The sequence below is a fragment of the Anabrus simplex genome, chromosome X (assembly GCF_040414725.1).
Source record: "Anabrus simplex isolate iqAnaSimp1 chromosome X, ASM4041472v1, whole genome shotgun sequence".
In the NCBI taxonomy this organism is placed as follows: domain Eukaryota; kingdom Metazoa; phylum Arthropoda; class Insecta; order Orthoptera; family Tettigoniidae; genus Anabrus; species Anabrus simplex.
This window is the reverse complement of record NC_090279.1, coordinates 220393876-220415667: the sequence shown is the minus strand read 5'-3', so window position 1 is coordinate 220415667 and position 21792 is coordinate 220393876. Positions and strand designations below refer to the sequence as shown.

General features: G+C 38.5%; 1 protein-coding gene across 5 annotated transcripts in view; it reads right to left on the bottom strand.

The window, feature by feature from the left end:
- Window positions 1-21792, bottom strand: part of Smr (Smrter) — a 657953-nt gene that overhangs the window by 360464 nt on the left and 275697 nt on the right. For all 5 annotated transcript variants that reach the window (XM_067159726.2, XM_067159723.2, XM_067159722.2 and 2 more), the window contains exon 3: window positions 5719-6086. In XM_067159726.2, the coding sequence (XP_067015827.2) occupies window positions 5719-6086 (368 nt within the window). The remainder of the gene's footprint in view (window positions 1-5718; window positions 6087-21792) is intronic.

Sequence of the window (21792 nt, the reverse complement as noted above, 5' to 3'; positions counted from 1 at the left end):
TCTGACCCCAGCTTGGCAGGTTCGATTCTGGCTCAGTCCGGTGGTATTTAAAGGTGCTCAAATACGTCAGCTTCATGTCGGTAGATTTACTGGTACGTAATAGAAGTCCTGTAGGACAAAATTTCGACACCTCGGCATCTCCGAAAACCATCAAAAGTAGTCAGTGGGATGCAAAAATAATACGTTATTACTTGAAATTTGGATTTTAAATGTTTTAAAATCTGTTGAGAACAAGTGAGTACTTGAAAAGAGGAACTAGTATTACAGAATAATTAGTTCTGACTTGGGTCTATATATGGACACGTTTTCAAATGAGCTAATAAATATGTTTGTGACTTTTATACACGTTATTTCTTACAGTGCTTTCGCGGGCCGCCATTTGGAAACCCCTGCTCTAAAGGATAAAGAAGCAGCACAGAAATTCTGGGTTCTCCTGGATCAAACTTTAATCAACATACCTCCATCACACGTCAAAACTCTCCTTGGCGATTTCAACGCACAACTGGGACAAGAAACAAGGTACTAAGATATCATTGGAAAATGGCCACCACATAAGAGGACGAATCAAAATGGTCAAAGATTGGTTGAATTATGCAGAAACCACAACCTTATCTCAAAATCAACATACTTTAAAAGAAAACCTCACAAATTAAAAACTTGGAAACATCCTGATTTCCGAAAAGGTGAATGGCAACTGGACCACTTTGCATGGATAAATTTTACCATCGTGAAATCTACAATGTCAAAGTCCTAAGGGGGAGAAGACTCAGGGCCAGATCACTATGTTGTTAAGATCAAAATAAAATTAACTCCAAGGGTTAAGAAAAGACCTCCAAATAAAAATAGAAAAAATTTGACCCTACCACCTTAATAAATAATAGGGAGTACTATAGGAAAACAGGAAAAGGATCTGTCAACACTAATACATTAGAAGGACTGACCACCAAACTAAAATCGATAGCAGAAGAATTAGCTCCAACAAATCCTAGGAAAAAACATGAATGGTGGGTTGAAGAATGTGACCAGGCAATTGAGAGAAGACACCAAGCTTGGATAAATCATCAAGCTCAAAAATCAGACAAATCAAATTTAGAACAAATAAAACAAAGAAAGTCAACCCATGAAATCATCAGACAAACCAAACGCAAACGTCTTAAAAACACCTTACAGAGGATAGAGGAGAGTTTTAACAAAAAACACTCATGAGATTATTATAAAACCTTCGGCAAATACCGTAAAAAATATGAGCCCCCAATATTAATGCTGAGAGATAAATCAGGAAATTTAGCCCATAGCAATCAAGAAAATGCAGCCATTCAACAAACTTTCAAATTGCGATGACCTACTGGAAACGTTGGAAGTAAATACTGACATACCCCTTTTAACCACCCCAGATCTAATAGATCCTCCAACTATCAATGAGGTAGAATTCACAATTAAGGAACTAAAAAATTATAAGGCATGTGGTAAAGACCTAGTCTTTGCAGAAATCCAGAAAAATGCAGGGAAACCAGCAATCATAAATTTACATCAGCATCTAGTCAAAATGTGGATCACAGAGAAAATCCCAGAACACTGGACCTCAGGCGTAATCCATCCATTATTAAAAAAAGGAGATAAAACAAACCTAGACAATTACAGAGGAATAACCCTTTTGGACTGCACTTACAAAATTTTCTCCCCCATAATTTAAAATAGGATAAAAAAAACATTCTGGAACCACAACTTGGAGAATACCAAGAACGATTTCACCAATACAGAAGTTGCCCAGACCAAATTCTCAGCCTGAAACTAATAATGGAATATTACAAATACAGAAATAAACAGCTGGTTATTTCATTCATAGATTTAAAAAAGGCTTATGATAGTATACACAGACCAAATCTTTTAAAAATCCTCAGATCATATGGATTTCATCCTAAATTAACAAAAATTATTGAACTAACTTTAACCAACACAATTTCAAAGGTAAACTTCAGGAGAGAAATGTCAAATGCTTTTACAATAAATACAGGCCTCAGACAAGGTGATGGATTATCCCCACTGCTCTTCAATGTGGCTCTAGATTACATCATGAAAATTTGGCCAAAAGGAAAACCCACCTAAAATCAAAATTGGAGCAAAACCCTCATTAAGGACAAACTGCCTAGGGTTTGCAGATGATTTAGCTCTTTTAGCCCTTGACATGGAAGAAGTCTGTGATCAGATTACCATTCTCCAGAAAACTGCATTAAAAATAGGATTACAAATTTCCTTTGAGAAAACTGAGATCATGTCAATGAAACCCCTCGACATAAACAGTCATCATAAATGGTCAAAAAATTAACATAGTCCTACAATTTAAATACCTTGGAGAAATCATTATGCACAACTTATGTGAGAAAGCAACATGGATAAATAGAACCAACAAAATGAAAAAAGCACAATTTCTATCCTGGTCAACTTATAATAAAAAATGCTTGTCAATAGACATTAACACAATGCTGTCCGCTCACATATCAATACGTGTTTCCCGGCACGGTGCTCTGCAGCTGATCACGTATAAATACGTGTTTGTGCAAGTCTGTCTTCTGATGACATCTAATGGTTATTGAGGAACTATTTAGAGATTATCGTTGATGAGCCTAAATGGTAGAAAAACTACGCTTCTTTTAGTACTGGTTTTGCCCGTTTTAGTGCATCAGTTGCATTTGTTTTTGCCTTCGAATATCTTCCGTGTATCCATCAATGCTAGTAAACAAAAATGGCAGCTCCGGTAAACAAAAACAGTGGACTGACTCCTGGTGATATTATACATGAATTATACGCCGATAATTTGTCATATGTTTCCCGTGATTGTGAGGAGAGTGAAGATGAATTGTCTAATGATAATTCTAGTGCTAGTGTCATGCATTTATGTGGAAGTGATGCTTTGAATGACACTTATTGCACCATGTGAGCAATGACCTGATGGTTCAGATAGCAAAGATGGTCTAGATGTAAGTACTGTTGATAATATTCTCCCTATTTCTGGCAGTGAGTGGCCGAACAGGATATTATACTGTTTTTGGAGTCCTTCTCGTGGACGCCTGGCGTTAAAATTTTGCCGAGTGAACCTGAAAATATAGGTTGTGATGTCAAGTTGTTCATTTGTAATGATTTGTTGGCGTATATGGTGGAGGAATCAAACAGATATCAATACCAGAATGAACCGAAATATAAAATCTCACCAAAAACTTTAAAGTGGACAGATATAACTGTGAATGAACCTAAAATTATTAAATTATGATACCCTGCAATAACTCCATGTCTCTGCTAAAATCTTCCGGCCACAGGGCCCAGTTATACGTCAGATGGGCCGGACAGCAATGTGTTAAGATCCAACACTACAAAACTGTAACTTTGCCTGAAGCCACTAAGCTTGCAAAACCATGTTCCAAATTTAAAATGAAAGAACTGATCAGCTCCTCAAAACTGAAAGAAGAATTATTAGAACTTGCATAAATAAAAATTACCAGGTTGAACGAGTCTGGAGAATCCTCCCCAATGAAACTGTCTATCGAGAGATTGACCCAGTTACCAGCACGATGAAGAAGAAAAAAAATATCTTATTCCTTTCACATCTTACGGTTACCAGAAAACAGGATTTTACAACAATTAGTGATGAGAAATCTGGGAAAGAAGACAGGAGGGCATTGGATCAAAGAAATTCAAGAGGATCTCCAAACAGTTGCACTCGAAAGTACAGATGCAGAGAACAAGAATAAAATTACCACCCTTCTTAAGAATCACAAATTTTCAACTGAAATGATGCACAGAAGGCCTGTAGAGATTTCAGACGAATTGAGAACACTGCGATCAGAACGAATGAAGAAATACTGGGCAGATAAGAAGAATCAAACAGTACAACCTTCAAAGAAAAAGAGTACATGGAAGACTCAAGTGGTCCAATGTGGCTGATAAAGTTAATAATAATAATAATAATAATAATAACGCCATAAGCTTTGCCGGGACCAAGACAAAATTCCATAGCGGACAAGTTGTCACTTTATTTAAGTTTCGCTTTGAGCAGGTTTTACAGTATAAAGGTAGCATGTGCGAGTTCATCCCCAATTAATTACACATAATACCGTACGCTGCTGGGGCCATCTTTTATAGTAAAAAGGAATTCAATTCAAAAATGAAATAACAGCAATTCTCCTAAGCTGGCCTTTCCCAACAGTTGGAAGATTGAGCTGTAGTAGAATGGAAAGAATCCTACGCATGATAAGCGATTGGTTGTTAAGGCGCCGTGCTCACTCTCGTCATTTAGAGCATAACTTACGTGGTGTTTATAAAAGTAGGAAAGTTCACAATATGAAGATAAAGTTGGAAATCAAGATGACAAATTGGGGCAAATATTCGTTTATAAGAAGGGGAGTTAGGGATTGGAATAACTTACCAAGGGATATGTTCAATTAATTTCTAATTTCTTTGAAATCATTTAAGAAAAAGCTAGAAAACACGAGATAGGGAATCTGCTGCCTGGGCGAATGCCGTAAATACAGATCAGTAGTGATTGATTGATTGATTGATTGATTGATTGATTGATTGATTGATTGATTGATTGAAGCTTTTGGGCTTTTGCCATATCAAGTATACAAGTTTTGCACAACTTTGCTCCGAGTCTTCAGAAGAAAATCTCGACTGTTCACGAAGATTTCCCCAATAATGAGCTTTGAAGTTTTCTTAAATTCAAATCTTCAAAATTTTCTGAGAGAGTCACCACTACAAGTGGTCTGTGCCACCTGAGGTTTCTCTAGGGACGAAAGAAAGCCACTTTTTCTGGTAATGGTAATCTGTGATGCCCGGATCCTATTCCACCTGTTTTTGGCTGCACTACTCATGTTCTGAAACTTCTTTGAGCATTTGACGTTTAGCATACAAACAGCTTCCAGCATAAACACCAATTTTAGGTTAGAAATCGGAAAAGATAGTACTTGGGATGAATTAAATAGCAAATTGTCTACACATAAACATGCAAGTCAAACAGGTTTTCTTCAATCTCCAACTTTCTACCCAAGCGCACATTAATATCTGTATCTTCAGGATGTACCCACTTTTGATGTGGACAATATTTTACCGATCAAGAGACTGTTTCCTGAATAACAACACTTGACACAGTATTTTGATGTATGCTCAAGAGAGAATGCAAGACTCTGAATCACGTGTTCTCTCCTCAATAAACTTACAGTTCGTCATCTTCTCCTTTACCAAAGCACTCTTAATCCTTTCACTAACTAACCATCATTTTCTAGCATATGAGATTTCCACTTCTGGAGGAGTACAGAGTTAATTCCTGGGGTGAAATCCGCCTGGTGTAGAGCTAACCAAGTGCTGAGGCTACAGACGGAGGGAGCCTTTACCTTCATAGCCTGTACAGATGACTTTGCTTTGCCTTTTTCATATATATCTTCTTACTCCATACGTTGAAATTTTGAGAACTATAGTGAACTCCATATGTAAGGTACACATGAACACAAAAATACATTATTACTGACAGGCCTATTGTTCTGTTAACATTGAATTATTCATAATGTTGATCCAAAGAATCCTATGCACTGAAAGAAGCCCTTAAAACAGAACAAAACATGAAGGGTGCACAACAAACATAACGTTAAATTTTACTTAAGATAAAGTTCCCAGTACAGATTAATATGATAGCAATGTCTACCAACAATAAAGAAATTGCTTACTTACTGTAGTCTGTTGCGTCCCAGGCTCGAGAGGTACTCCTGAGGGGGCAGCAGCGAGATGCGGTTCCTCACCTGTGGAGCCTCGCGGATGTACTCCACCTGAGGCGCCTGTTGAGGGGCGGGCTGCTGAGGCGTGCTCTGTTGCTGAGCCTGCTGAGGTGTGCTCGCCGGTGTCTGCTGTTGAGGAGGAGGTTGCTGCTGAGGAGCCGGAGGTTGAGGTGCCTGCTGTTGAGCGCTCGCTTGCTGCTGCTGCTGCTGCTGAGGTGCAGGCTGGGACTGCTGCTGTTGCTGGGGAGGTGGGGGAACCTGCTGTTGAGGTGGGGGCGGCTGTGTCGGTGGTGGCTGGTTTGGAGGTTGGAGAGTGATACGGTCCTGTGAACAGAAAAAATACCATTTCCTATAATTGTATGTCTTGTCAGGAGTCAGCCGTGGACTATGAATAGGAACTGCCCTGGCATTTACCCTGTCTGAGGAGAGCCGACAGTGGGGGTCAACTGATATAGTGCACCTCACTGGGGTACCAAGTTCATCACATCAACATTGACAGTTCTCACTGTATGCTATGCATAAAAGGAATTTGTGAACTCTCCCATGGAATACAACAGTTTAAATGCCAAATTCTCTGGATGTGAATTAAACCACTTAAATTGTCTTTCTGGTGCAGAACCGATTGTGCCAGGCTTTTTTTTTTTTTTTTTTTTGCCAATTCACCCATAAACAAAACTGTTAATCTGCTAAATGGCAGTGGGGAAACTAGCCTTCTGCATAGGCAGGGTCATGGATGGCTGGTCCAATGATTACTGGGATAGGGAAGCTTGACATCTGGCTGTTGGTCTTGAAGAACAGGTCAAGATGTTTCATACCAAAAAGAAAAGGCTGTTTACTAATATCTTTTAAGAGAAGTTAGATGCAACGCACCAGAGCTTTGATAAATGTTGTGCAGATCTGAGGGAATGCTGCTGAGTTTCTTCTTTTTGTTTAACAGAGCAAAGGTATGTAGACTCAACATAAAATACAGGCTGGCCCATTACTACTAAATAGTTTCCCATGTAGCTTTCAACATTCCTCCCTGTGACATTCATCTAACAATTAGTTAAGCCTACTAATGGAAACACTTGTTCATGAAAATAAACAAATTGCAGTCAAGGCTACAAAACAAAACATCAGTAACACGCATCATTTCATGAACGAGTCTCTTGGGTGATTATTTACAGGAAGACTTTCCAAATTCGCTTTCCGTCTGCATCGACACATTCCTGGAGATGATTTTGGACACTCGACCATCAATGTTGTGAAAAGTAGTATCAATGGCTGATGAAAAGTCCTCCATTGTGGTTGGTTTTGAGGCATACACCATACCTTTGACCAAACCCAAAATGAAAAATCCATTGGAGTGAGGTTTGATGATCAGGGTGGCATTTCTATTGTCCCTCATCTTTCTTCAATAACTTTTGCACCTAACACCTCAGCGACGTAGTTTCACACAAAAGTAGCGTAGACTGCTGGAGCACCATCATGCTGAAAGTAAAGCTAGCTGTTCATTTGCAGCCCTGGAACAAAATAGGCAGTCAACATTTACAATACCACGGCCGCAGGAAGGGCGTGATGATTTTCAGTGTACCGGTATGTACAATTGGGACTGTTGACGCGACTAGATAACTTTAATAGTACTTCATTGCTCCAAATGATTTTATGACAGAAATCAAATCCCCTACAATCGGACTTGTCTTCTAGCAGGCTGTGCACGAAAAGTGGCAGGCTACATAGTCATACATTTAACCTTCTGTAAAATTCTCTGAACAGACATTCTCGAAACATTCTGTTCAACAGCAAGCCTGCGATAGGACTTTGTACAATAGCTTGTCTCCTCCAACTTCCATGCTGGTGGAACAGTGTCAAAGTGTTAATTCCATTCCTGAATTAATAACTGACAAAAACCTTTATAACACATTTGAACAGCAAGGATCCCCATATCTTCAACATCAATGACAGACTGATTACCTAACAATGTGTTTACGTTGGTAACTAACGTCACAGGTGCCTTCAAATGTAAACATGAAAATGACAATGAATAACTATCTCCAAAGATTAAGTATCTCGGGAAAGTCAAATGACTAGTAGATGGCAGCACGAACCGGAGATACAGTATGTGGCTCCTGTATACTATGTAAAGCCCCCTACCATTTTGGTGCAAATATATACGGTGTGTTTGCTTGCGGGCGGGGCCGAGGAAAACCTTGCTAGCCACAAGTGGGTTTGAGAAGCGCCAGTCAAGGTCAAGAAGGCAGTAGTTGTAAGCCAGTCAGCTGTGCAGCATGTGTGTAACGCAGTGGTTAGAAATGCAACAGGCTAAATACCCGCTTAAACAGAGCTTTTATGTACGACACATACGTAAAAACAGTTGTGTAGAGAGGTGCGCAGTCAATTTGCAGTGAAATATCCGTGTGCTCCAATTGGACGACTTGTTAACAAACTAAGGACAAGAGGATCACTAAATGCTTCAACTGCTAAGCAAAAACTATAAGAGTACTGACGAAGAACAAAGCTGGTGAAATCAGTGCACCATTCACATGCTCTCCGAATCAATCTCTAAGACATGTTTCACAGGAAGTTAGTGTTTCAAAAACATCCGTTTTTCTGCCATTAGACTTCAAAAATTAAAACCATACAGAGTGCAAATCATAAATGAATTACAGCCTAGAGATGATGAAAAATGAATTCAGCTTTGTAATTGGATGTTACAAAGTATTGTGGACGGTAGCATGGATCCTAATTTAATATTTTTTTTTCCGATGAGGCGTGGTTTCATCATTTGACTTCCCTGATGAAGAGAATGCATATTGTTCCTCAAACATGTATGATAGAAAAAATATTTTTCAAGCATTAAAAGTGTATTGACTATTTTAAAGAGTTTCTTTAACAGATTTAGAAAAGTCAATACAGGATCAAATAAAATACCTATTATGGTTAAGTTTATCAACAGTTCTATTGCATGACAAAAAAAATGGTTTTTCGGTGCGCCACTACAGCAAAGCGAATTATTGGGCACATTCCTTTTTTTCTTTTTTCAGGATACGTTAAATGCACAAAGATATTGCACACTAATACTAGTGTCATTTTTCCAAATGTTATCAGATTGGGAGAAATTTGATGGGTATTTCCAACAAGATTCAGCAACAGTACATACGGTTCATGAACAACTTAACTGACTTGCTTGGAGAACGGATCATTTCTCATGGTTTATGGCCGTCATGTTACCCCGACCTCACAGTGTGTGTTTTCTATTTGTGGAAACACTAAAAAAATAATGCAAACCGTGACCTTGCCGCGGTGGGGAGGCTTGCGTGTCCCAATGAAGTAGATAGCCGAGCCGCAGGTGCAACCATATCGGACGGGTATCTGTTGAGATACCAGACTAACGAATGGTTCATCGAAAGGGGGGTAGCAGCCTTTCGGTAGTTGCAAGGGCGGCAGTCTAGATGATTGACTGATACGGCCTTGTAATAATACTCAACATGGCTTAGCTGTGTTGATACTGCTACACGGCTGAAAACAACGGGAAACTACAGCCGTAACTACCTCCCGATGACATGCAGCTCTCTCTGTATGAAGGATGTACTGATGATGGCTTCCTCCCGGGTAAAATATTCCAGAGGTAAACTAGTCCCCCATTCGGATCTCCAGGTGGGGACTACACGAGAGGGGGCGATCATCAGGAAGATGGATACTGACATTCTGCGAGTCGGAGCGTGGAATGTTAGAAGTTTGAATCGTTGTGGTAAATTAGAGAATCTGAAAAGGGAGATCGATAGGCTAAAGTTAGATGTAGGCCTAGTTGGTATAAGTGAAGTACGTTGGCAGGAAGAACAGGATTTTTGGTCAGGCGACTACCGAATTATCAACACGAAATCAAACAAGGGAAATGCAGGAGTTGGTTTAATAATGAATAAGAAAATAGGGCAGCGGATAAGCTACTACGACCAGCATAGTGAAAGAATTATTGTCGCCAAGATAGACACCAAACCAATGCCCACCACAATAGTGCAGGTCTATATGCCTACTAGTTCAGCGGATGATGAAGAAATTGAAAGAATACAGTATATGAGGAGATAGAAGATTTAATACAATATGTCAAAGGTGACGAGAATCTAATTGTGATGGGAGACTGGAATGCAGTGGTAGGCCAAGGAAGAGAAGGTAGCACAGTAGGAGAATTTGGATTGGGACAAAGGAACGAAAGAGGAAGTCGGCTGGTTGAATTCTGTACTGATCATAATTTAGTCCTCGCCAATACTTCGTTCAAACACCACAAACGACGGCTGTATACGTGGACGAGACCTGGAGACACTGGAAGGTATCAAATAGACTTCATTATGATTAGGCAGAGATTCAGAAACCAGGTGTTGGATTGCAAAACCTTCCCAGGAGCAGACGTGGACTCTGACCACAACTTGTTGGTCATGAAATGCCATCTGAAGTTGAAGAAATTGAAGAAAGGAAAGAATGCAAAAAGATGGGATCTAGACAAGTTGAAAGAAAAGAGTGTGAGGGATTGTTTCAAGGAACATGTTGCACAAGGACTAAATGAAAAGGCCGAAGGAAACACAGTAGAGGAAGAGTGGAGAGTCATGAAAAATTAAGTCAGTAGGGCTGCTGAAGAAATGTTAGGAAGGAAGAAAAGATCAACTAAGAATCAGTGGATAACTCAGGAGATACTAGACCTGATTGATGAAGGACGAAAATACAAGAATGCTAGAAATGAAGAGGGCAGAAAAGAATACAGGCGATTAAAGAATGAAGTGGATAGAAAGTGCAAGGTAGCTAAGGAAGAATGGCTGAAGGAGAAGTGCAAGGATGTCGAAGGCTGTATGGTCCTGGGAAAGGTAGATGCTGCATACAGGAAAATCAAGGAAACCTTTGGAGAAAGGAAAGCTAGGTGCATGAATATTAAGAGCTCAGATCGAAAGCCACTTCTAGGGAAAGAAGACAAAGCAGAAAGATGGCAGGAGCATATCCAACAGTTGTATCAAGGTAACGATGTAGATAATTTCGTTCTGGAACATGAAGAGGCTGTTGATGCTGATGAAATGGGAGACCAAATTTTGAGGTCAGAGTTTGACAGAGCTGTGAGTGACCTAAATAGGAACAAGGCACCTGGAATTGATGATATTCCCTCTGAATTACTGACTGCCTTAGGAGAAACCAGCATGGTAAGGTTATTTCATTTAGTGTGCAAGATGTATGAGACAGGAGAAGTCCCTTCCGATTTTCGGCAGAATGTTGTTATACCTATTTCCAAGAAAACCGGTGCTGACAGGTGTAAAAACTACCGCACCATTAGTTTAGTATCTCATGCCTGCAAAATTTTAACACGTATTATTTACAGAAGAATGGAAAAACAAGTTGAAGCTGAGTTGGGGGAAGATCAATTTGGCTTCATAAGAAATGTAGGAACACATGAAGCAGTCCTGACTTTACGTCTGATCTTAGAGGATTGAATCAAGAAGGACAAGCCCTCGTACATGGCATTCGTAGATCTAGAAAAGGCATTCGATAATGTTGATTGGACCAGGCTATTTATGATTCTGAAGATGATAGGGATCAGATACCGAGAACAAAGAATTATCTACAACCTATATAAAAATCAGTCTGCAGTGATAAGAATCAAGGGCTTTGAAAAAGAAGCAGCAATCCAGAAAGGAGTCAGGCAAGGCTGCAGTTTGTCCCCTCTCCTTTTCAATGTTTACATAGAACAGGCAGTAAAAGAAATCAAAGAGAAATTTGGAAAGGGAATCACAGTCCAAGGAGAGGAAATCAAAACATTGAGATTTGCCGATGATATTGTTATTTTATCTGAGAGTGCAGAAGATCTCGAGAAGTTGCTGAATGGTATGGATGAAGTCTTAGGTAAGGAGTACAAAACAAAAGTAATGGAGTGCAGTCGAACGAAGGCAGGTGATGTAGGAAATATTAGATTTGGAAACGAAGTCTTAAAGGAAGTAGATGAATATTGTTACTTGGGTAGTAAAATAACTAACGATGGCAGAAGTAAGGAGGACATAAAATGCAGACTAGCACAAGCAAGGAAGAGCTTTCTTAAGAAAAGAAATTTGCTCACTTCAAACATTGATATCGGAATTAGAAAGATGTTTTTGAAGCTTTTGTGTGGAGCGTGGCATTGTATGGAAGTGAAACATGGACGATAACTAGCTCGGAAAGAAAGAGAATAGAAGCTTTTGAAATGTGGTGTTACAGAAGAATGCTGAAGGTTAGATGGATAGATCGAATCACGAATGAAGACATACTGAATCGAATTGGTGAGAGGAGATCGATTTGGCTAAATTTGACGAGAAGAAGAGATAGAATGATAGGACACATCTTAAGACACCCAGGACTTGTTCAGTTGGTTTTTGAAGGAAGTGTAGGTGGCAAGAACAGTAGGGGTAGACCAAGGTATGAATATGACAAACAGATTAGAGCAGATGTAGGATGCAATAGTTACGTAGAAATGAAAAGGTCAGCACAGGATAAGGTGGCATGGAGAGCTGCATCAAACCAGTCTATGGACTGATGTCTCAAACAACAACAACAACAGGAATAATGCGCACAACATAAGACAAAATGAAGGATAATATAACAACAGAAATTGGGAACATTACCGAACAAGAACTCGCCGGTGTGAACCGTAATTTTATTAAACGATGTTAGAACTGAGTGGCAGCAGACAGATATCACTTCCTATGTCGCCTATAACAAAGTAAGTGCAGCGTACACTAATTAATTTATTTAATTAATTCATGTGTACCACTGAATTACAGACAGTAAAGGCATACAGCGTAGCTAGTGCCAACCAAGCTAGATTTCTCCTGGCCCCGCCCATAAGGGAACGCACTGTATAATCCTGAAGATGATGTTGAAACTATACACTGTAGCAGTAACGAGTAGCGACTTTTACACCACATCGAAATTCTACGTAAAGCAGGAATTCATAAAATTAACTGCAAGTTACGCTGACAAATGAATGTTTTAACAATTTGTAGGCATTTTCTTTTCAAAATACTAAAATAGAAAAAATATTTCTACTTTTGAGCTATGTATCTGCTATTTAAAGCACACTTACACAGTGACCACTACTCGTTTGGAGCTCTTCAGAACACACAAAGTCATGCATAATTTAAGATGAAATGAGTTACTTTTACTACCAATAAATGCAACATCCATAGCCAAGACATCATATTACAGTTTAAGATTGAGCAACTTCAGAAATTATAAAACCGAAGAAAATTTAGTTTAATGGGACTCATTGTTTATAAAATTCATACTGATCACTTATTTGGAAAGTACAACGTACGTTCAAGGATTCTAACAGAAGACTTATGATAAAAGAGACCCATGGCATATATTGTTACAACCTAATAATATGACTTCACCCACACCTCTGTTCTGGATCAAAATCCTTGAGCAAGACGGGAGTCAAACCTCCAAGTATGAAGTAGGCAAGCTACCCCTACACAGTACAAATAAATGTTGGGAGTAAAATTAGTAAAGGGAGATCTGTGAAGCTATGAATACGAAAATGTTTCTCAATCTTTTGAATGGAGTGGCCCCCTTTCTGTTACATTATAATCGTGTCACCCCTTCATTTAACAGGGACCTTGTTTTCAATCGAGACTGTTTAAAGCCTTTCAAACAAAATCTTGTGAAGTTGCCAACACTCCCTTTTAAAAACCAAACCAAGCCAATCAGTCCTTTACTGACTTCGCTTCTTCATACAGCACCTCTCATTAAAATTCGTTTGTACATTCTTCACATCATTTGACAGACGGTAAAAGAAACTGTTGTGATTGGGAGGCTCCTTTACAGTAAATCTCCATAGAACTAAAGCTTTCAAAGTATCATGATCTGAGGGTTATGATGCTGCACATGAAATTCAGAAAGCTCTAAACAAATCAGAAAGTTATACTGTGCGTAGCAAAGTACGAAAGATCCGTAGCATACACAAATATAAAGACGGGAAACTTCCACCTAATCAATACTTGGAAGGTTTCTGTCTTTATATTTGTGTATATTTGTGAAACTACGGCGAAACGAATTACAGTAAACTCCGTGACTATACAAAATGGAAGGAAGTGTATGCAGTGTCAAGAAGCAACTTTACTTCTTATGTACTCAGTAGTCATAATAAATGGATTTCTTCTTGTGCTGATGGTATTTTTTTTTAAAAGAGAAAAATTGTTCCTATTTTACTTCGTGGTAATCCCGTTGGGACTGTAAAGCATGTGTCTTATTAGTAGGGGCAAGCGAGCGGTCTGGAAAGTACGATGGCAACACACGAAATTCAGAAGTTTGTATTCGATAATATTTTAGAAAACGTTTCCTATCTGGTGAAAATCTCCATATTACTTCACATTTTTCCTCTGTTAATATATTCATTAGCAATTAACACATTCTTTAATGGCTCTTTTCCACCCTTGAAGCAGAACCAAATAATGGAAACTTGCAATATTTGTTGTGATTTATTATTCATTTTTGTGAAACTTGCACAGAAGACCTAGCATACATACAGGCACATTTAGCCGGAGAAATCCCCACTTCTGACATCAGTCCAGTATGTAGAAAGCCTAACAAAAGAATTGGCTCAAGTTCCAGGGGCCCATAGAGAAGAAGTTTCTACAAAATTTTCTTTACAGCTGGAAAATAATCCAACATACAGTATTATCCTTCAAATTAGTAAAACGCTTGAAGGTAAGAGCAGTGAAATATCACCAAAAACAGCACAAAACCAGCATGCTCCCATTATATCATGTGATTTGCAGCAATCTTTTTCATTGTACAAAACAATATTTACCGACAGAAGATGCAAATATTGAAAACCAGCTTGTTATCATATTGTAATTCTCATTAAAGACCTAATAGTTGAATACACTAGGAAGGTAGAATAAAATATTGTAATTACAATAAGTACTAACTAGTGTTTTATTGTGTTCTCTCACTCATCCCTGCAGGTGTTTATTTACATCTAATTTAAATATGATAAAATGAGTATGATTTTACTATATTTAATAATATTATTAAATATATTTTAATAGTTGCATATTTTTCCTAAATAAATTTCATATGTTTGCAAAATTTTCTTCATAGTGTGCCCATGTTTTCTGTGAAAATTTACATCAAATATTGGAAGTGTTAGTGACCTTACAGGTGTGGTAACCATAGTTAGTGCTATTCGTGATGATTACATCATACATAATATTTGTCAGTGGACAGCCTGGGATGCATGTTCTAGACAGATATGCAAGAGGGAACAGACAGTTAGCAATAGCTGAACAGGAGTAGTGAACGAACGAAGAAATTTTCTAACAATCCTACAGTATACATGGAAATGAAGACTTAAAGAAAAATATGACAAGGAACCAATTTGACCCCTTGTTGAAATGCTTGCATTTCCATAACAACAAGGGTTCACTCATTGATGAACCTCATGTAGCAAAAATAAAAATGTGATTGCCCTACTGTACTTAATGCAAAGTTAAAAATGATTCTTGTACCTGATGAGTCACTAATTAGTGATGAGCGTACTCTGCCCTGGACGGAAAGACCTCAGTTCAGGCAATACCTCCCAGGGAAAGAAATATAAGTATGCAGTAAAAATGACTAAACAAAGGCCATGCTGAAAAACTACTAGAATGAAAGACGCAGTAACTCTGTAATGGTGGCTAAGGAAACACCTAACAAGTCAAAAACTATCAAACGATTAGGTTTTAGCTATTGCTTTGACACATCGTCTGGTAAATTCAGGAAAATGTAGCCCCAAAGGTGATACCATCACGAAGCCTGTTTCTGTAATGAGTTGCAGACTAGGCTATTCTAACCACATGTCCGCTAAGAAAAATACGTGGTACAACGGGTTTCCTCTTGGATTTTTCCTGTGTTGCACTGAAGGTATATCATTCACTTTGGAGGGCAGAATAAAAATTCAAAGATGCTCTACTTCAGAGAAAAAATAATAATGGTCAACTATTACAATCTGGACACTGATGGTGCTCAAATGCCAGAAGCTCAAAGGCTTCAATGGGACTCAAACCACTGTGTCAGAATGGCCATGTTCTTCTTGAAGCCCACATTCCCACCATCAGCTCACAGAATGCTCGCTCTCCACTTCACGACTCACAGCAGATCCTTATGATTAGATTTTGGATTTCTAAACAAAATGCATATTCTTTTTTAGTCATTTAAAAGTACGCAGAAAGGCTATACTTCATAACACGCACACTGATAAGCTATTTTAACCGTTTGATACGGCAGGGCTTATGAATGCCTATTCTACAGGAAAACGGTTTTACTTTATTTCATGATTTTGAAATAAAATAACACATTTACCAAAAGCTGGCATTTTAAGTGTGCAACCTTCATTATCAATAACTCACATTTCTTATGGGCTCATAAGAAAATAAAGACTGCCTGTTCACATTTTTTGATGAATGCAGCTCATCCACGACTGTGACAACATGCCTAGTAAGCCTCATTCCCTCGAACTTGTATTGTTAAGACTAGGAGACAAGCTTGCAACATGTTGAACGTGCCTGGTATTGTGCGTCCCACCTTTGTTCACGATCGGTGCCGTAGTGCTGCCTTTCCCCACACCTGTTTTAAGGCCACTATTGCATGTGTTGTTCAAATATGAAGAGGAGAGTGTTGGGACAAACAAAAATAGCCAGTCCCCAAGCAAGAAAAATGACAGAATTAAAATCTCCAACCCAGATGGGAATCTAACCCAGGACCCTCTGAACTTAAGGCCTCAGCGCTGACCACTCAGCCAAGGAGTCTGACCCAAACCCAACATTTCTGATTTTCATAAGCCATAAGGAGTAGCATGACTTCAGGTTCAAGAGTTGACCGAACTTTAAACCATCTTCTTTACATTTAATGCTGACAGAAAATGGAATTTTGAACATCCGCACACACTTCTTACTAGTCGTTGCTGGTGATGTGCGGTGCAATAGTAGCATAAGGCCTGAACTTTACTTTGAAAACTAAACATAGGAATATTTGTTACATACTTTACAAGTCTTCCCTGCAATCTCAAGGCAAGTCTGTCTGGTGGTGTGGTCATGATTGTTGTTTTAAGAGGATCTTACCATGAGACCCCGACAATCACTATGAAGTGATAAATATCATTGTTAATCCGTATTGAAGATACTGAATGTAGGATGCTAAAGGGTTTGTTGTGTGACAACAAACAACAAACCCTTTAACATCCTACAATCACTATCAAGTTTAAGTCATCCCCTGTAAGATAACTGATAATTTGTGAGTGTCCCTTGTACAATAAAGTAAAGTAAAGTAAAGTAAAGTAAAGTAAAGTAAAGTAGAGAGCAAATTTTTATGTATTATTAACTTCCAAATAACCTAAATCATTAAAATGTGAAATGAATGTAATATCACAGTTTTGGGTCCCACTTAACCACTTCTGCAGTTTTCAGAGAGGTCAAAATGCTGGAATTTTGTCCTGCACGAGATCTTTTATGTGCAAGTAAATTACCACCAGACTGAACCCGCCCAGCCCCTCCAATTTACAACATTTCTGTGAAGTAAAGAATTTAATTTCATAGCATAAATCATCTTTTACTTCCTGAATCTAGTTTGAGGAAAGAAACAAAGTGTCAGAGGCTGACATCAAAGTAGAAAAGTGCAAATTTGCCACCTCATGCATACATCAGGAGATATTTCACTGCGCTGGAGCTAATATTGTAAGAACTTTGATATGTTGACTGCAAGTATGAAAAAGTTCCATCTTGCTTCTTAGTAGTCAAATTATTTTAGATTCTTTAACAATAAAACACAGTTTCACGAAGTGTGTCACTTGAAAAACAACCTGGAATCTGGGAAAGGGGTATTATAAGTCGACTTTGCTGAAAACTTCTCCATTAACCCATTAGCGCCTTGCGTTGCCATATGGCAATGATTTCCGTACCTTTTTCTTTTAATACTGTTGGCAACAAGAAATAATCTGGAAGATTGTAGTATCATCCGACAGTTAGAGAAAAGTTTGTAGAATCGAGTAATCACATTTAATTTTAAAATCTATTGTTGTGACACAAAGACTGGTGGACTCTTGGTTATTTTAAGATTCCTGAGAAATGGCAGCCGGCTTCACGTAAGAAGGATGTAAAATATATAAGTGAAGTTCTTTCATTTACAGTAGTGTTGTGCACACTTCATTATATATGTTGTAAGCATTTGAAATAGTACGGGTGAACAATGCCGTAGTAGTGCTTGTTGAACAATTACCATTGCCATATGGCAACGCTAGGCGCTTATACTCAGTAAAATTGCTGCAGCTGTCAGATCATGATACTTTATACTGATTCATTCATCTTCATTGCAGGAAGGGATTTTCCCTTTTAGAAGCACTGGATATGCTACTGATTGAAGATCTCGATGATGATATTTTTTGTGGAACCGCCCTATGTAAATGTACTTACAGATGAGGGCTCCTGGTGATAGATGATTGTGGGCTTTTTGATAATCTCTCTCCCGACAATTACGTGTCAGTGCTGAAATGAAGCTTGTAAATAATGAAAGAATCGGGATTAGTTAGGACGGTGAAGGTGTGTTACCAGAGGACGAAGTGCCTTTTTTGTCTCCTGATGCAAGATCTGTTTCAATACCAGATGCTGCAAAAGAGCGGATAACCGATAGAGGAAATAATAAATCAAATAACAAACCGAGATAGACTGATGGGGCTGATTTCAATATTGGGCGACTGTTGACATTTCCGGAGCCTAGTTATAGCAAGTGAAAATCCATGACTGTTGTTGACATTTTTGAATTGTTTACAGATAACCAGCTGATCAAACACTTAGTTCATGTATGCAGTGTTTTTAAATTGTACAGACCCACAAATAACATCTGATGAAATTCGTTGCTTTATCACCATACTTTTCATTTCTGGATATAATAGGTTTCCCTCCAAGAAATTCTTATTGGTATACGCAGGATGATATGAAGACAGTGAAAGATTGTCATTCTCTATCTCTGTGGCTAATGCGCAAGTACTGAGGGTGGGCTTTTATATGTCTCTGAAAATATAGACTAGTGTAGTTTAGAGTAACTAAACTGCATCTTAAGTTCTTTGTTTCTTCATTTTCTTATTTTTGATTTTATTCTATTGTTCCAGTGAGTGTTTTGTTTTGTATGTACATATGTGCCTACGTACTGCAAAGAAATATTTTCTCCTTTGTTCAATAATTCTATTTTTCTTTTTGCTGTGATGTGAATAAAAACTGATATACCATATTCTTATAATAAATAATGCGAAGATATTTCAACATTGTTATTGCACGAAAACAAAAAACACTTTGCAACCTAAATTGGACTTTCAAAACTCATTGTTTAAAAATAGGTAGCGCAAGCGCCTAGCGTTACCATATGGCAACAATAAATATCTTATGACCTAGCGATTCCAAAATTCTGAAACTTGTTTTATTAGTTTATTTTGGTCTCAAACATGCGGCAAAACACAATAAATAAGCAAATCTCAGAAAAAAATTAATTCAGGCGCTAATGGGTTAAACAACAAGGTAACTGTGCTAAATACTAAGGGAAGTACTAAATCCTTTGGAGTAATGACTGATGATCTTCATCATGATAAATTCTCAGTGTAGTTATACTAAAGCAGTTCTGAAAGTTGTTAATGACTCAGGCAAAACCAATCACATCAGGAAACTTCACATCTCCAAGTCAGTTTAACAAATATAATGTTATTGGCTTTATGCCCCACTAACTATTTTTAAGGTTTTCAGAGATGCCAAAATTCAGCCCCGCAGGAGTCCTTTTACTGACACAAGGCTGAGCTATTTGAGCACCAGGATCGAACCTGCCAGGTTGGGGTCAGAAGGCCAGCACCACTCAGCCCGGAGATCAAGTCACTCAGAGCCAACATGAGCACATCCACGTCTCACTTCTATCGACAGGGTATTTGTTTTACGTTGCACCAATACAAGTGGATCTTATGGCGACAAAGGGTCATAGGATAGGAAGGGCCTAGGAGTGGGAAGGAAACGACCGTGGTCTTAATTAAGGTACAGCCCCAGCACTTGCCTCGTGTGAAAATGGGAAACCACGGAAAGACATCTTCACGGCTACCGACAGTGGGGTTCGAACTCACTATCTCCCGAATGCAAGTTCACAGCTGCACGTCCCTAACCGCACAGCCAAATCACTCAGTGGGAGTTTTTTTGCCTCAGCACACGGCCAGGGACAAGTTGATAGAGTTAAATGTGCAGTTTGGAGAAGAGTGCTTCAGATAAGATGCTTTGTGAAGCATGCTGGATGTTGTAACTCAGGCTTGCCCTAATGTCTGCAAACAACGTGGGAGTGCAGTTCTGGATAGAAAATTCACCAAATGACATTCCAAACACCCATCACATTCACTACAGCTGCTGCGAGTCTGTTTCTTGAAGATATTCCAGCAAAATTCACCGACTGAACTTTTTTCAGGAAAAAGATATGAAAATGATAAGGAGCTGACCAACATTAAAGAACATGACAAACTTGGTATTTGTACAGTGAAAGGTGTTTTGTTGTCAGATATGAAGATAGTACCTACTATTGTAGAGACGAGATGTTGAGGATAAAGATAAAATACAGTATCCTTGCCAAGCTATTAAAAAGAATGATCAGCCTTTCCCCATTAATGACAGAGGATTGAGTTTGAAGTGTTTTATGGCAGCGACAATATACGCTGCATCAGGGACTTCACTTTAGTTCATTTATTTTCTACAATCAACGAAATGTCATTGGACATTTGTCTTGAGAAACTCACCAAGGTATTATTGAAACATCCCAGTTAAAAAGCAACGTGTCAAATTTCTACAAAGCATCCTGGTGAGGAAATATGACACCGAAGAGGGATTCAGCAAAGTGGTCCATTCCACATACGTCACTGTACAGATCCTCCTTCACAGTAGTTTCACACACAAATAACTCGGGATGATCTATCTTCCTTGTATACTGCAAAAGCCTTGAATAAGATGGGAGTTCTACGAAACATAATTTATCAGATTTTGGTGCATTTGTTTCTTACTTTGTCCATTTTTTGAGCATATCTGCTTGCTTATTTTACTATCTGATTATGCTTATAAGAAATATGATGACATCTATGGAAGAAATACTAAGCATCCACTACCAGAGATTATGTCAAATTAAGACTTAAGAAACTGAAATACTCCAACAAGCTCATTCACTAGTCAACTAGATCTTTTGTCCATGTCTTAGACAATGCCCAGGACCTGTCAAAGTCAGACTGTAAGAGAGAACAAAGGGCACGTCACATCCCCACTATTTTTTGTTCTCTTCTCAAACACTGGATAAGAAAAGTTCACTGCCTGCTTTTGATTGAACAGGTTACCTAACCAACAAACTCCATCAGTTCTATTTTAAGAACCTTATTTTAGCACTGGCACCAAGTATGTAAGTGATAATATGTTGGTAGTAAAAGATAAGAAGAAAGGAGGCAAACTCTGGAGCGAGTAGACAAGGTGTAATGGTGGAGTATTCCATCACGGTGATAGGTAGGGAGATATTTTCAAACAGGGTTGTAAATTCTCACCAATTATCTTCCAATCAAATGACTCTGAGAAAGGAGCTCCTCACCCGCCAAGACAACGAGATACACACAGTGTCAAACAGTGGTAGATAGTAACTGATTTGAGTAGTGTAAAAGTATTATACAGAAAGATGTCAAACAACGGAAATAAAGTTAAAGAAATGTTTTGTCTAGTAGTCAAGGGAAAGTTTTTGTATGGAGCAGAATTTGAGCACTGGATGTAGTCATCAAACAGTGGAGTGTGAATGAGTAGACAAGCAGAGTTTGTTATCAAAACAAAGATTAGTGTTGAATGCAGTGAAGAAACTACTAAAGTACATAGGAATTGGGCACTACTGAGAATGACATAACATCAGATTGTGTAAGGAAGGCATGTAACAGCATGAAAACACTAGTATTTTTATTTGGGTCTTCTTCACGCTTTGCTTTATTTCACACCAGCACAGATAACACGGATAGAATTCTATC